This window comes from Pteropus vampyrus, unplaced genomic scaffold (assembly GCF_000151845.1).
Source record: "Pteropus vampyrus isolate Shadow unplaced genomic scaffold, Pvam_2.0 Scaffold311, whole genome shotgun sequence".
NCBI lineage: Eukaryota > Metazoa > Chordata > Mammalia > Chiroptera > Pteropodidae > Pteropus > Pteropus vampyrus.
This window is the reverse complement of record NW_011889092.1, coordinates 327,497-342,197: the sequence shown is the minus strand read 5'-3', so window position 1 is coordinate 342,197 and position 14,701 is coordinate 327,497. Positions and strand designations below refer to the sequence as shown.

General features: G+C 41.2%; 1 protein-coding gene across 2 annotated transcripts in view; it reads left to right on the top strand.

Moving 5' to 3' along the window:
• Positions 1-13,222, top strand: part of PPME1 (protein phosphatase methylesterase 1) — a 64,606-nt gene extending 51,384 nt beyond the window's left edge. Inside the window, exons 10-14 of one of the 2 annotated variants that reach the window (XM_011377367.2) lie at positions 3,269-3,440; positions 4,305-4,349; positions 9,941-10,005; positions 10,639-10,706; positions 11,992-13,222. In XM_011377367.2, the coding sequence (XP_011375669.1) occupies positions 3,269-3,440; positions 4,305-4,349; positions 9,941-10,005; positions 10,639-10,706; positions 11,992-12,010 (369 nt within the window). In that variant the 3' untranslated portion in view covers positions 12,011-13,222. The remainder of the gene's footprint in view (positions 1-3,268; positions 3,441-4,304; positions 4,350-9,940; positions 10,006-10,638; positions 10,707-11,991) is intronic. The other variant, XM_011377368.2, reaches the window with a different exon arrangement.
• The last annotated feature ends 1,479 nt before the right edge of the window (positions 13,223-14,701 follow it).

The following is a 14,701-nucleotide window of genomic DNA, read 5'->3' as shown; positions in this document are numbered from 1 at the left end:
GGAATTATACTGTATACTGAGTGCTTCACATCGTCTCTAGTTCTCATGTTAGCTCTCTGCATCGTAGATATTATCACTGTTTTACAGCTGAGGTACATATACTTACCTATGTTCACACATAAATGTTCGCACTTAAACACATCCAGATACTCTGCTTTTTAATTCCAACGCTTTTTTTCTTTGCAATTTTTAATAAGCCCAATTATATGAAGTTATATAAACTCCAACAGTTTTGTTAGGAGGGCAAACTAAGGCACATCAAGCAATAAGGAATATAGCTAAATATTTTATACTTTAAGAAAGATACAAAGAAACTGCAAACAATAGTCACAACTTCTTACAACTAGTAGATAAATAAGTCCTGGATATCTAATGCATAACATAGTTATTATAGCCAACAATACTGTATTATAAACTTCAAAGTTGCTGAGAGATTAGATCTTAATTGTTCCCACCACAAAAAAGAAATGATAATTATGTGACATGATAGAGGTGTTAGCTAGTGCTATGGTGGTAATCATAGTGCAGTATATAAATGTATCAAATCAACACTTTATAAGCCTATGTAATGTTATCTGTCAATTATATTTCAATAAAAATAATTTGTTAAATAAAATTATGGAGAAATGTTAATAATACAAATTAAACTTAAGAAAATCAGTCATAACTTCTAAAGCTTTGTATCTAGCAGCCATTTATGGCCCATTAGTCCTTAGGAGCATCTCTGTTATAGCACAATGTAAAAAGTGGTGTTTGAAATAGCATAATAGGTCAGTTGCATCCATTCTGCTCTGTAAAAGAAGACAAAGATATACATTTAACGGAGGGAAGGGGAGGCAAATGTGGTACAGAATGGTTAAAAGATAGAAAAGAAAGGGAAAACATTTAAGCTCTGGTCCTTAAAGGAGTAAACTTCAGTTGTCTAGGAGATATTCCTCTTTTTTTTAAACTACCTTATTGAGAGGTAACTCACCCAAAGTATGCAATTTTAATATAGTCACAGAGTTTACAACCATTACAACAATATAATTTTAGAACATTTTCAGCACTTTAAAAAAAATGATATACCTATTTTTAGTCACTTGCCATTTTTCCCCAACCTTCCCATCCATAGGCAACCACTAGTCTATTTTCTGCCTCTATAGATTTGCCTAATCTGGACATTTAATACAAATGGAATTATACAACGTGTTGGCTTTTGTGACTAGCTTCTTTCACTTTAGCATAATATTTTCAAAGTTCATCCATTTTCTAGCATGTATTAGTACTTCATTACTATTTATGGCTGAATAATATTCCATTGTATGGATAGACCACATAGTTTAACCATTCATCAGTTAATGGACATTTGAGTTATTCCTACTTTTTGTCTATTATGAATAATGCTAGTACAAACATTTGTGTACAAGTTTTTGTGTGGACACAGGTTTTTATTTTTCTACTAGTGAAATTGCTAGATGGTAACTCTATGTTTAATCATTTGAGGAACAGCTATACTGTTGTCCAGTGTGCCTGTACCATTTTACATTCCCACCAGCACTGTATGAGGGATCCAGTTTTCTACATCCTTGTCAGCACTTGTTATTGTCTCTCTCTTTTGATTATAGACATCCTAGTGGGTATGAAATGGTATCTCATTGTGGTTTTGGTTTACATTTTCTTAATGACTCTTGATATTGAGCATCTTTTCATGTGCTCATTGGCTATCTATGTATCTTTTCTGGAGAAATGTCTATTCAGATCTTTCACCCATTTTTAAATAGGGCTGTTGGTCTTTTTATTGAATTTTAAGTGTTTTTTACATATTCTAGATACAAGTCACTGATTTGCAAATATTTTCTCCTGTGCTAAGGGTTGTCTTTTCACGTTCCTGATGGTATTCTTGGAAGAGCAAGTGTTCAATTTTGATGAAATTCAGTTTATCTAGTTTTCATTCTGTTGGTTTTGCTTTTGGTGTCATACCTAAGAAGGCTATCCCTAGCCCAGGGGCACAAAGATTTATACCTATGTTTTCTTCTAACAATTTTTTAGTTTTAGCTCTTAGGTTTAGGTCTATGATCTATTTGTGTATGGTATGATATTGGGGGTATAACTTCATTCTTTTGCATGTAGATATTTTATTTTTCCAGCACCATTTGTTGAAAAGACTGTCCTTTCTCCACTGAGTGGTCTTGGCACTCTTGTCAAAGATTATTTGACCATATATGTGAGGGTTTATTTCTGGGCTCTCTACGTTATTCCATTGGTATATTTTATCTCTCTTTGTGCCAGTACTATGATGTTTTGATTACTGTAGCTTTGTAATATGTTTTGAAATCAGAGAGTGTAAGTCCTCCATTTTTTTTTTTTTTTTCCAAAATTGTTTTGGCTGTTCAGGATCTTTTGAGATTCCATATGAATTTTAGGATGCACTTTTCTGTTTTTGAAAAAAATGCCATTGGGATTTTGATAGGGATTGTGTTGAATCTACATATTGCTTTGGGTAGTATGGACATTTTAACCATTCCGTGATCTTTAACACAATATGTTGTCATCTCATGTTTACCTCTAGATTTTCATATTGTGGTATCCCAATTATTTCAGTTATAATATTTTAAATTTTCAGTGATGCATAAAAGTATAGAGAATTATTTATTTGTTCAGCTTGTGTTTGATGAGTGCATACTCTGTGCCCATCCATCTACTTTATACTGAGATTTAACAGATACCGAAATTTTATCACAATTGTGTCAAATTTCCTTTTTAAAATTACTATTGCAGGAACATTGTATCATTGTCATAAATCAAAATATAAGGAAAAAAATGCTATACCAACAAATGAACGTATTTTTAGTTTTCCCTTGTAGTTCTTTTCGAAAATATACTGCAGTTTTTCAGTAGTAATCCTAACTTACGTGACGTATTTGTACTCTGCTTCTTTCACTTAATATTGTAAGCATTTTATTCCCTGTACTGCAATGTGTTTTTCGTAATTATCCTTTTGATGGTGTGTTCTTTTTGCCAAATGTGTATAAGAGAAACTCAGTCTTGGCTCTACCATTTACTAGCTTTTTGATCTTAAGAAAATTTCCTGAGTTTCTGAAACTAATAGAAGTAAAAGTAAATTTCTAATTATCTAAACATGGCAATTACAACTATATCATATCGCAATGCTGTTATATGGATTAAATGTATATTAAAATGTCTGGGACATAGTAGGCCCTTAATATGTGCTAGTTTCCTTCCCTTTCCTTTTCCCAGGGAACTAGTTTTTATCCTGTTCCTCCAGGGGTTGCCCTTAGAGACTCAGAACTTGCTCTTATTTCTTCAGACCAAGAAAGATCATCCATACACTTGGAGAATTGAACTGGCAAAAACAGAAAAATACTGGGATGGCTGGTTCCGAGGCTTATCTAATCTCTTTCTTAGTTGCCCTATTCCTAAGTTGCTGCTCTTGGCTGGTAAGTGTGTATGTGCATGTATTAGCTCAGGCTGCCATAGCAAAATACCATAGAGGGAGTGGCTTAAACAACAAATTTATTTTCTCACAGTTCTGGAAGCTTAAAGTCTAAGATCAGGGTATCAGTCAGCATGGTCAAGTTTTGATGAATACTTTCTTACTGGTTTGCAAACAACCTTCTTCTTACCGTTTCCTTACATGACAGAGAGAGAGCAAGAGCAAGCTCCCTGGTTTATTCTTACAAGGACACTAATCATATCATATGAAAGCCTTACCGTTATGACCCCATTTAACCTTACGTATTTCCATATTGCCAAATATGGTCACATTGTGGATTTGAGCTTCAACATATGAATTTTGGGAGGGACACAGTTCAGTTCATAGCAGTATAGGTATATTGTCATCTCAATATTTCCTCGTTATATATATAAGTACTCACCAAATGGGTGGTGACTTCCAAGGTGAAGTACCATCTTCACTCATTTGTGCCTTTTCTCCTCCCCACACCAAATCTCTAAACCTAATGAAGTATAAGCATCTATCTGGGACGGCCTGATTCTGGCTTGGCCTCTGTGCCTGGTCAAGCCCAAGTCCTCCTAGAATGGTGGAAAGATATTCTGAGTATAATGGAAATTTAAAAAGTAAAACTCTGTTTTCAGCAACCAGTTTAAACAAGCAAAGTGATTGCCTGGAAAGCTTCATGTGGTAAGACTGTACCCTCAGAGAGTTAGGATTGCCATTAACATGAATTAAGAATGTCATTATGTTTACAACTTTGTAACAATTTTTATATCATACTTGAACAGCAAAACCTATTTCACAGCCTTTTCTGGTAAGGTGCTTATGGATTCTCATTTTGTTCCAGGTGTTGATAGATTGGATAAAGATCTGACTATTGGCCAAATGCAAGGTAAGTCATCAAGAAATTAAGTCTGTAGGTCTTTCTCTGAAGGCACAGTAAGGGGGCAGAGTCACGTGGAAATTAATGTTCTGAGATAGTGAGGTGCAGTGGAGAGCGAGCATGAGCTTTAGAGTTAGACCCAAATTTGGCATCCACCTCTGCTCTTGACTCAGTCTATGATTATGAGCAAGTGTTTCCCTTTTCTGAGCTTCCATTTTTTTCCCCTTCTAAAAATGAGAATTATACTAACACCTATGTCTCAGAGCTGTAAGGACTAAAATTAGGCAATGTCTTTGAAAAGGGCATTAGAAACTCTAAAGTACTCTATAGGTATATATATTATGAAAGGAGATATTATGAGTACTGATCAGTAATTTTATTGTTGGAAGTCTCAGGAAAGGGAAAAGTCCAAGATAATCTAGATACAAAAAAAGTGTAAACTCTATTTAGAAGACAGTATAGTGAGGTGGTAAAAGCAAGGGCTCTGAGGTTTGCGGGACTGGATTTGTGTACTGCTTCTTTCCTACTAATTTTTTGACACTAGGCAAGTTACTTGACCTGCCTTAGCTTTAGTTTCTCAATCTATAAGATGAGAAAGTTGATGGCAGCCTCACAGGCATCATGAGGCATCATGAATAGGAAAGTGACATGTGTTTATGCCATTGTGTTGTCCAGATGACACTGCAGTGGGACCAGTTTTGTGGAAGCTCTTGCTTTCTTATGGATGAAAGCCTTGGTGAAGGTGAAGTCAGTAGGCATTGGCAACTTTTGGGCTATGGGAAGAAGAGGTGTCAACTTCAAAACCAATGTTTCAGGCTTAAGAAGATTTTGTTCTTGACTTCTCTTCTTACTCTCCTGGGCAATTTTATGACCTCTATTTATACCCTGAAAACTCCCAAAGCTAAACATCTAATTCATATCTCTCTCCTGAGCTCCAGACCTGGCCCATATATCAAACCTGCTGGATGTCTCCACTTGGATATTTCATGGGCTCCGCAAACTGTTCTTTTAGCTGTCCTCAAGCTCTCCACAGAGAAAGGGGCAATATTCCTTTATAATAGTTGTTCAGAGGCTCCTGAATGATTTATCAAACTCTGGCCCCAGGCCCTCATACCCTTCCCTTCCTCCAACTGCATAGTGTCTTGAGACTTGTAGCAGGACCATAGGCTGGGACTGTGATGTTTATGGCACTGATGTTGATAAGTCTTAGTTTGGATACCTTTCTTTAAATTCAATTTAAGCAAACCTTTCCTAAGCACTCTTTCTATGCGATATCTATGCTTGATGCTGGGCAGACAGAAGAATCAAACATGGTCCCTGATCCTATTAGAAAGCAATTAATCTGGACTGGAATAGCCCTTGGAATCAGTGTCGATCACCATCCTTGGAATTAGACAGTCCTGGGTTTGAATCACTATTACAGGTTTTGTGGCATGAGTAAATTACTAACTTCTTTCATCTTGAGTTTTTTCTTTTTTTTTTTCTTTATCTTAAAACTGAGTGAATTAACTTTTTAAAATTTAGTTTCAAGTATACAGTACATTGGTTAGACATCTATATAGTTCATAAAATGATCCCCGCAATTGCACCCTCCCTCCCCTGTCCCTCCACCTAGCCAGTGTATTTATGCTAACTACATTCCCTATGCCATGCTCCCCATCCCCATGACCATAAGCTCCTAATTTGTACTTCGTTAGCCCTTCACCCTATTTTCCCAGCCCCCCAAACACCCCTCCCCTCTGTCCATCACCAAATTGTTCACTATATTTGTGAGTCTGTTTTTGATTAGTTTGTTCCTTTTGTTCCCTAGATTCTGCATATAAGCGAAATCATATAGTGTTTATCTTTCTCTGTCTGACTTAAATACCTTCCACCAAAGCAATATCTTTTTCCATGCCCTTCCTTTTCATATGTAGAGGTGTTGTTTTCTTATCTTTTCAGCCACTCTATATTCTGATTGGAGTACTTAATTCTTTTCCAATTAAGGTACTTATTGATAGGAATGTAGTTGTTATCATTCTTTATTCCTGTTTTTGATACATGTTTTTTCTTCTTAAAGAAGTCCCTCCAACATTTCCTATAGTACTGGCTTGGTAATGATAAATTCCTTTAGCTTATTTTTGTCTGGGAAGCTCTTTATCTGTCCTTCAATTCTAAATGATCGCTTTGCTGGATAAATTATTCTTGGTTTTAGATCCTGGGTCTTCATCCTGTCGAATATTTTTTTGCCAAGCCCTTCTGTCCTGCATAGTTTCTTTTGAGAAATCAGCTGCCAGTCTTACGGGTGTTCCCTTATAAGTAATTATTTGTTTTTTCTCTTGCTGCTTTTAATATTCTTTTTTTGTATTTAAACTTTGGTATTTTAATTATGATGTGTCTTGGTGTGAGCCTCTTTAGATCCCTGATTTTTGGAATTCTCTGAGCTTCCTGGGGTTTTATGTCCATTTCCTTCACCGGGTTAGGGAAGATTTCCATCATTATTTCTTCAAACAGCTGTTCAACATCTTGATTTTATTCAGTTACGCCGATCAGAGGAATATTTGGAGCTTTAATAGTGTCCCATATCCTCCTTAAATTATTTTTATAGTCTTGGCATCTTTTTTCTTGCCATTCTGATAGAGTGTCCTTGGCTTTCCTGTCCTCTAGATAGGGCATTTGATTCTCTTCTTTATTGACTTTGTTTATTCCTTTGTTTATTCCATTTAATATACTTCTCCTCTCAGATAATGTGTTCTTCATTTCAGACTGGTTCCCTTTTATAATTTCTATTTCCATTTTTATGTTTTTTTTATCTCTTTGTTGACGTTCTCACTGAATTTCTCTACACTTCCCAAAAGTTCATTGAGCATCTTTATAACCAGTGTATAAACTGTATTATAACTGTATCTGTTAGATTACTTGACTCCATTATATCTGGATCTCTGTTCTGTTCTCTCAAATGGTTTCTATTTCTTTGTCTTGCCATTTTGGCTGCCTTTCCATGTCTGTTTCTATGTATTAAGCAAAGCTCCTAAGTCTCCCGGTCTTATTAGTGTGGATTTATGAAGTAGGTGTCCATTGGCACAGTCCTGAGAGGAGTTAAGCTGTAGGCCAGACTTAGCTCTAGCCTGTGCCCCTCCGCGGCCACCTGTTAAAATTCAACAAGCAATCCACAGATGCTGTGCTTATAGTTGCCTCAAAAGGCCACACCAGAAACTGAGGCCAGCTGCCTCCAGTATGAGTCTAGGTGCTGCTCAGCAAGGCTCATCTGACTCACTGAAGATATACCTGGATGTGGCTTGGGTGGAGCCCGGAGTTGGGGGAGGCGGGGTTTCAGGAAATCCTCTGGGTGGAGTGACCTCTGTTATCCAGTTTGATGATGTCTCCACTATGGCAGCACTGTGGCCATGCACTGGGACGGGGGAGGGCTCAACGGGGAACAATGGATATTGCTGGCACTTCTGTACAGAGCAAGTCTTGCCTAGGCCCTCACTCCGACAATATCTCTCCTTAAGTCCCTGGTGCCCCCTGCACACAGCCGAATTGGCACTGGTGCTCAGGGTGAGCAGGTCTGTCACCGTGAAAATCTGCTTGCAGACGCAGCCCTTTAAGACACTGCCGCTGCTTCCACCTCTGTCTCACTCAGCCACTCGGGACTGGGCAGCCCCGCGTCCTCGCCCTGTCCTAACTTCCGCCTTTACAGGGTGACTTCCTGGACTTCTCCCTAGTTGTATGGCTTGTTCATCTAGATCTCAGGCAGTTTTTCTTGCTGCTGCTCCTTGTTTCCATCACAACTTTGATTTGGTCGCCAGAGGAATGAACAGAGCCTCTATCATCTTGCCATTTTTTCCCTCAGTAATCCTGAGTTTTTTCATCTATAAAATGGAGATAATGATATATCTCAATACAGTTGTGTGAGGTTTAAATGAGAAAATATGGGTGAAGAAAGAATCTTACAAATGATGGCTTCATTATGTTCAGGAAGTACTTATGATTCCTCATTAGATGCCCTCCCAATTCCCAGTAAGGATTATGCCAAGACCACCTTCTCTTTCAAAGTATCCTATGAGCATAGACAGTAAATAGCTGGGATGAGGGACATCCCATAAAACAAAGGGAAATGGCTAAGTTGACATAAATTCCTAACCACAGCCTTGTCAGCATTATATTTAAACCAGCTGAATTAGTCATTGAATCCTAGCTACCCAGCCCTCATTCATGATGCAACTTGGATGAACAATTTAGATTTTCTGAACTTAAGATTCCTCATCTGTAAGATGGGACAGGAGAGTTTGGAAGTATGCCCACCTCATAGAATAATTGTGAGGATTACCCATGATCATATTATTTTATGTTTCCTGAACATAGTATTGTTAGTATATATGAGTTCTCCCTGATTCCTTATACTTATTCTTCTAAAGAGGAATGAAAAATGCATCCCTAGTCATTAATTCCGGAGTGGATGGAGTTGTAAGTTAACAGCACTACATTAGGAGATACAAGGGAGAGTAGAGTAGGCTGGAGTACCCAGAGCAGCTTACTGCAAGAGGAGGGATGTACGCTGGGCCTTATTGGGTGGAATGGTCTTAGTTCCTCTACTAATTAAGCCACTTTGGGCAAATCACTAATCACGACTTCAGTTTCATCATCTCAAAGAATTTTAGTATTCATCTTGCTTAATTTTATAGAGTAGATTTGAGAATCAACTTAAAAATGGATAGAAGAGTATTTTAAAAAATTTTTAAAGCACTCTGTAACTGGGGTAAGAATCACAGAATGTGATGACCAAAAGGACTGTCAGAGCTTACTCCCTTATTTTGTAAATGGAGGCACTGAGGCTCTGAGAGTGCTCTCTCTACCTATGGGAGCTCTGGGACCCATATCCTTTTGTCTGCTTAGAGATCTCGCTTTATCAGTCATCTCTGTTTACTCTTACTGGCTACCACATTAGTTGTGAGCTTGCAGTATTCCACAGACAGTATGAGAAAGGGCTTAGTACAGTGTCTGGCTCATAGTTAAGTACTCAAATGGTGATTATTACTGTCACAATAAATTTCAAAACCCTTAACAAAGCTTATGGAACTTTCGCATGGTTTGGTCCCTGCTTACCTCTCCAGTTTCATTATTAACTCTCACAAAACCATGCCAAACTTTATTTCTAGGAACAAATACCATTTCATCCTCCTTTCCTTTGTTTAGGCTGTTTTTTCTGTGTAGGAAGCCTCCCTTGATCCCTGTTTGATTGCGAAGCCTTCTTATTTTCTTCCAGTTCCATATGCTCAGTTTAATCTTAGGAACAACATGCTGCTTTAAAATGCTGGTTCTTGTAATTTGCTCTTCTACTAGACTATAATTCCCTGAAAACAAGAACTGTTTCTTCTTATGTGTATGGTCTAAAGTAAATGCACACTAAATTATTTCAGAAGGAAAAAGTGATGGGAAAATGATTTGCCCAAGGTTACAAGTATTCCTATCCTCCTCAAAGGCTTGGTAACTGGGTCTAGAATATTTGGAGAGAAGGAGTTCCTGGGCTCCTAGAGTGTCCTGTGAGGCTACCAGTGCCCTGGTAAGGAGAGGGCCATGTTAGTCTCTGAGGTCACCTGGGTTTGTTTCCTCTCCAGGGAAGTTCCAGATGCAGGTCCTACCTCAGTGTGGCCATGCAGTCCATGAGGATGCCCCAGACAAGGTGAGTCCAATGTTTGATGACTGTGAGAGTTTTGCAGACAACTGTGAGAGTAACTTTGGGTGTCACAGAAGATACAACAAGCCTGTGTGTCAGCCTGTGAGACGTTCACAGATGCAACTCCACTAGCTCCAAACCTCTCCCTGGCATCTGCCTATGGTCTTGGCTTTCTGTGTATGGGCCAAGGACCTACTGGCACCTTGCTGTTTCATTCCAGGGCCCTACAGTTAAGATCTTAAGCTATACTTCTCCATTACCCCCAAAAGCCAGATGGGAAAAGAGATAATTAAGGTAGAAACTTCCCCTATAACAGAAATTAACATGCTTCCCCTATAGAAAAAAACAGAAATTAACATGCTTCCCCTATAGAAAAAAAGGTACTTTGTAACTCTAGGGAGATGAATAAGCCTTCTCCTCATTCCTCCTGACTTCTCAGTAGCCATCCTGGCAAAGATGATGGGGAAGAGTCTCTTAGCCCTTCCAGGACCTGGATCCTTTTCATATGAAGCTCCTAAAACCAGTAGGACCTACGATTCTACTATAGAGCCTAACTTTCCAACAGAAGCCCACAGGACCTCTGAGGCTGAGCACAATTGCTAACCTTCATATGGCCTGGAATATCTCTCCTTTTTCCAGGTAGCAGAAGCTGTTGCCACTTTCCTGATCCGGCACAGGTTTGCAGAGCCCATCGGTGGATTCCAGTGGTAAGGAAGTACAAAGGTTTAAGGAGCCCAGCAGTGCTGGCCAACTCCACAAAAAGATATTTGCAAGGATATAAATATCTCCTCCTTAACCCTGCCTAATTTGGGTCACCATGCCTTTCTTCTTCCTCCTCAACACAGAGCCCAGCATGTGCATTTCTACAACACCATAGTTGGTGGTTTCTGTGTGCTCTGGTCCAGTGGGTTGTTGCTGAGCTGAGATTCAATTGTGCTTCGTCCCTCAGCTCCTCACTGCAATGTATACTTCTTGAGGTGGCCCTTCTCTGAGGAGGCTGGGATGGGAATCGGTCCTTTTCCAGGTTCTTAGAGTTCTGTATGCCTTCTGCCCTGCTGCTGAGGAAGGTTTGGCAGGTCATGGAGGCTGTGTAGAGATCCAGAGCCCTGTGCATTGCAGGATGTCTAATAACATGCCTGGCCTCTACTCACCAGAAGCCAGTAGCACCCCTCCCTACACACTTACAGTTGTGACAACCAGAAATGTCTCTAGATTTTACCAAATGGCTCAAGGGAGGCAAAATCATTCCCAATTGAGAATCACTGGTTTAGAGGAAAAAAGGATACCTATCATCCTAGGATGCTTTTTATCTGATTAGGGAGACACAGCTGGGCTCTCTGCTGAGGAAGAGGAAGAGGAGGGGGAAGAGAGGCACAGTGACCTAAAATGCATGAACTTGGCCCCACCTCAGGGAGCTTCTAGTCTGTGCTACAGAAGGCCCCTGATCCTCAGAGAGCCCACAAACCTAATGAGGAGTCACACTTGCCAGTTGGAAAGTCTTTTAACTGATTTAGGTGAGAGGGTCCAGGGAAACCTGTTCCCCATCCTCAGGAAGTTTGAAGTGTCGAAGAAAAAGAAATGGCTTCTGCATTAAAGAAGTCAAAGTGCCAGGGCCTGGAAGATGAGGGTGGCTGGGCAGCGTAGGCGTTGGAAATGATGACACGAGCCCGGCATAGTGAGCTACACGAGCAACTCCCTTTGCCAAACCACCCCTCAGATAACTGACCATTGGTGGATCCCAAGAATCAACAGTAAAGATTTAATTTCTCTAAGCAGTGTCTACGGCCCCTGGACCATTTGGAGCTTTGGTCACATCAGCAATTCACTGAGAGCGGACCCTTTGTCTAGCCCTCGATGGGGCTGTGGGGGGGTGGGACAAATCTGCAAGGGCCTTGGTGGTCATTAGGAAGGGCTTCCTGGAGGGGACTGAGTGAGCAGGGGCAAAGCTAGTGATGGTCACATTTGTTTTCCCTTCTCTTTGCACTCTCACAGTGTGTTTCCTGGCTGTTAGTGACCTGCTATCCACCCCTCCCTCAACATTGAGCTCTGTTGTAAATACATCGCACCAGAGGCCACTGTGATGCCGCTGTCTCCTTCTCACCATCCTGCCCGACCATGTGACACCGGCTCCCTGTAGACGGGCATCCCCAGATGTACAAACCCTTTCGTGTATTCCTGCCAAAAGCATTGTTTTCCACGGCCTTTGACTATCATCGGCCTCCCTAGTCCAAGGCTCCCCAGCTCCTACCCCTTTCCTGTTCAGGGGTAGCCCCTGCCAGTTCTCCCTGCCTTACCTAGGGTGAAGCCTCCATCAGAACTGCCACCCTGGGCCTCTATTCCTGGCATTAGGCAACGCATCTGGGTCCAGATGTCTCCCCAGGCTCAGAAACCTCCATTCCTTGAGATTGTTCTTGGCATGGTCCTGCCCCACCTCAAGGGATGGACCATGGACAAGGTGGTCCTTGTTTTACCCTTTCAAATAAAACACCAGTCAGGTACCTTTTTATCCCAGTCTTATTCTTCCAGGCTTGGAAGACCTATAAAGTCCAGGATTCAATCCTTATGTACAAGGAGGGGTGGTGGATAGCATCACAAGAAACCAACCTGAAAATCAGGTCCAGCCAGTCCAAGCACATGGCCTCCCATCTGGGGAGAGCCCATCGTCCCACTCCCACATGTCTGGGCACCTGCCTTGGGCTGAGGCCAGGTTGCTCCAGGGGCCTCTTGAGCCCTCACCTGCCACAGAGCAACCCAGGTTAAGTACAGCCCATGCACAAAGCCACAGACTAAAGCCTGTGGAGTTGTTTTTAAGAATCAAATTGAACCATTTTCATCACTGGTCCCTGGAGGTGTGCAGAGTGCCCGCTTGCCTCTTCTAGACCCACAGCTTATCTTTGTCATTTGTGGTTTCCATGTCACTCTTCGTAGAAACAATACAGCCTAGCATCCTCAATCTTTGCCCCTCTTCCAGCTGCCTCATCATACACCGCAGCCTCCCCCTGCTGCCCAGGCACGCCATTTCCAAGGGCAGGGAAGGGCAGTCTCCTGCAGCCCGTCTTTTCTGTGACTGTCTTAGGTGATGCATAGCCCCCTCCACCTTTCCACCCAACAACTTCCTATCCCTGCCCTGCTGCACGGTCCGGAGTCTGGGACCTACTTTGTTTCTTTGTTATTTATGATCTTGTTAAAGAAAATAAATATCTCCCAACCTTTATCAATCTAGTCTTTCTCTGTGGAGTTGTCCTTATTTCTGCCAATCTGGGGGCAGGGGACAGTTCGTTGGATATAGTCATCGTAGAGCTCCAGAAAACCGTTTCCTGCAGCCCATCAGCTTTATATGCTCTGCCTGCTCCCCAGATCCAGAATGCCTCGTGGAATGGACAGACACCGCAGCTAGGGAGACCTGGAGTTCAGTCCCAACTCTTTAAATTATTTGCTCCGTCAATTTGGCCCAGAACAGGACAGTCTGTGCACTGTTCACGTGACCTCAGACACTATATCTGCCAATACCCAAACTTTGTCCACAACCCAGGTCATCTCCTGAGCTCTAGGCAGGTCCATTTACCTCCTTATATCTCTCCCAGATGACCAAAAGCCACTCATGTTGACCATTCCTGTAACCATATTCAGCTCCCCCTGAAACTAACTTGTCTTCCTCCCACATTTCCTGGCTCAGTAAGTTGTAGGTACCACCATTGCTCCAGTTGCCCAAACCAGACAGCCAGAGAGCTTCCTAGACAACTCCCACTCTTTTACATCCCACATCTCCTGCCCTAGCTGAGGCCTCATATCTCAGCTAAATCACTTCACTAAATCACTAAATCACAAGTACCCTTGCTGGTTCCCTACCACAGCCCTTCCTTCAGTCAGCCTTTACACACCATTAAGAGTCGTCTTCTTAAAAGGCTTTTGGGCCAGACTGACTAAATTAAGGCCCAGCCCTTACAGGTTGTATGAGATAGCTCTGTACTTTCTCTCTTTGTGCTGCACTTTCTTCATCTGATAAGTTAGGATCAATGGTACCTACCCTCAGGGTCTGGAGGACTATATAAGTTAATATAGGTTAACTGGCTCTCTCAGGAACTGGCACAGGAGAGGCACTTAAATAGTTCCTGTCATGTCACTCCCACATTATACTTATGACCTTCTTTATTCAGAGTGGTCTGTGGGCCAGGAGTATCATCTGGAAGCTGGTTAAAGATTTTATCCCCACCCCAGACCTGTTGAATAAGAACTGATCTGTATTCTAACAAACACATTAATTCTGAGAAGTTCTGGTTTAGATGTTCAATAAATATCTCAGAGTAAAGCATGAGCTCCCTAGCGGAAAAGTAACCTGTGTGTGATCTCATTTCTCCCACCAAGCCCTTTGGTGTCCCTTTGCTGGGCTATGTGCCCTTTGTCCACAGGGGGGCAGCATGATCACATGCATGGTTTTCTAGGACACACAGCAGCCACTTTTGTTCACCTGGCAAGTCATAACAGTCATCAAATTTTGAACATCATCTCATTCACTTTACACACATCTCATTTAATCCTCACAGCTACCTTGTGAGGTAAGTGATGTTATGTTCCTTTTACAGGTAGGTAGATGGGTCCGAATTCATGCAGCTCAAAAGTGGCAGTGTCAGAATTCAAACCTAGGTTATTTCCTCTTCATGTGGCCTCCTGGACAATACAGGGGATCATGGGCAGAGGTCAT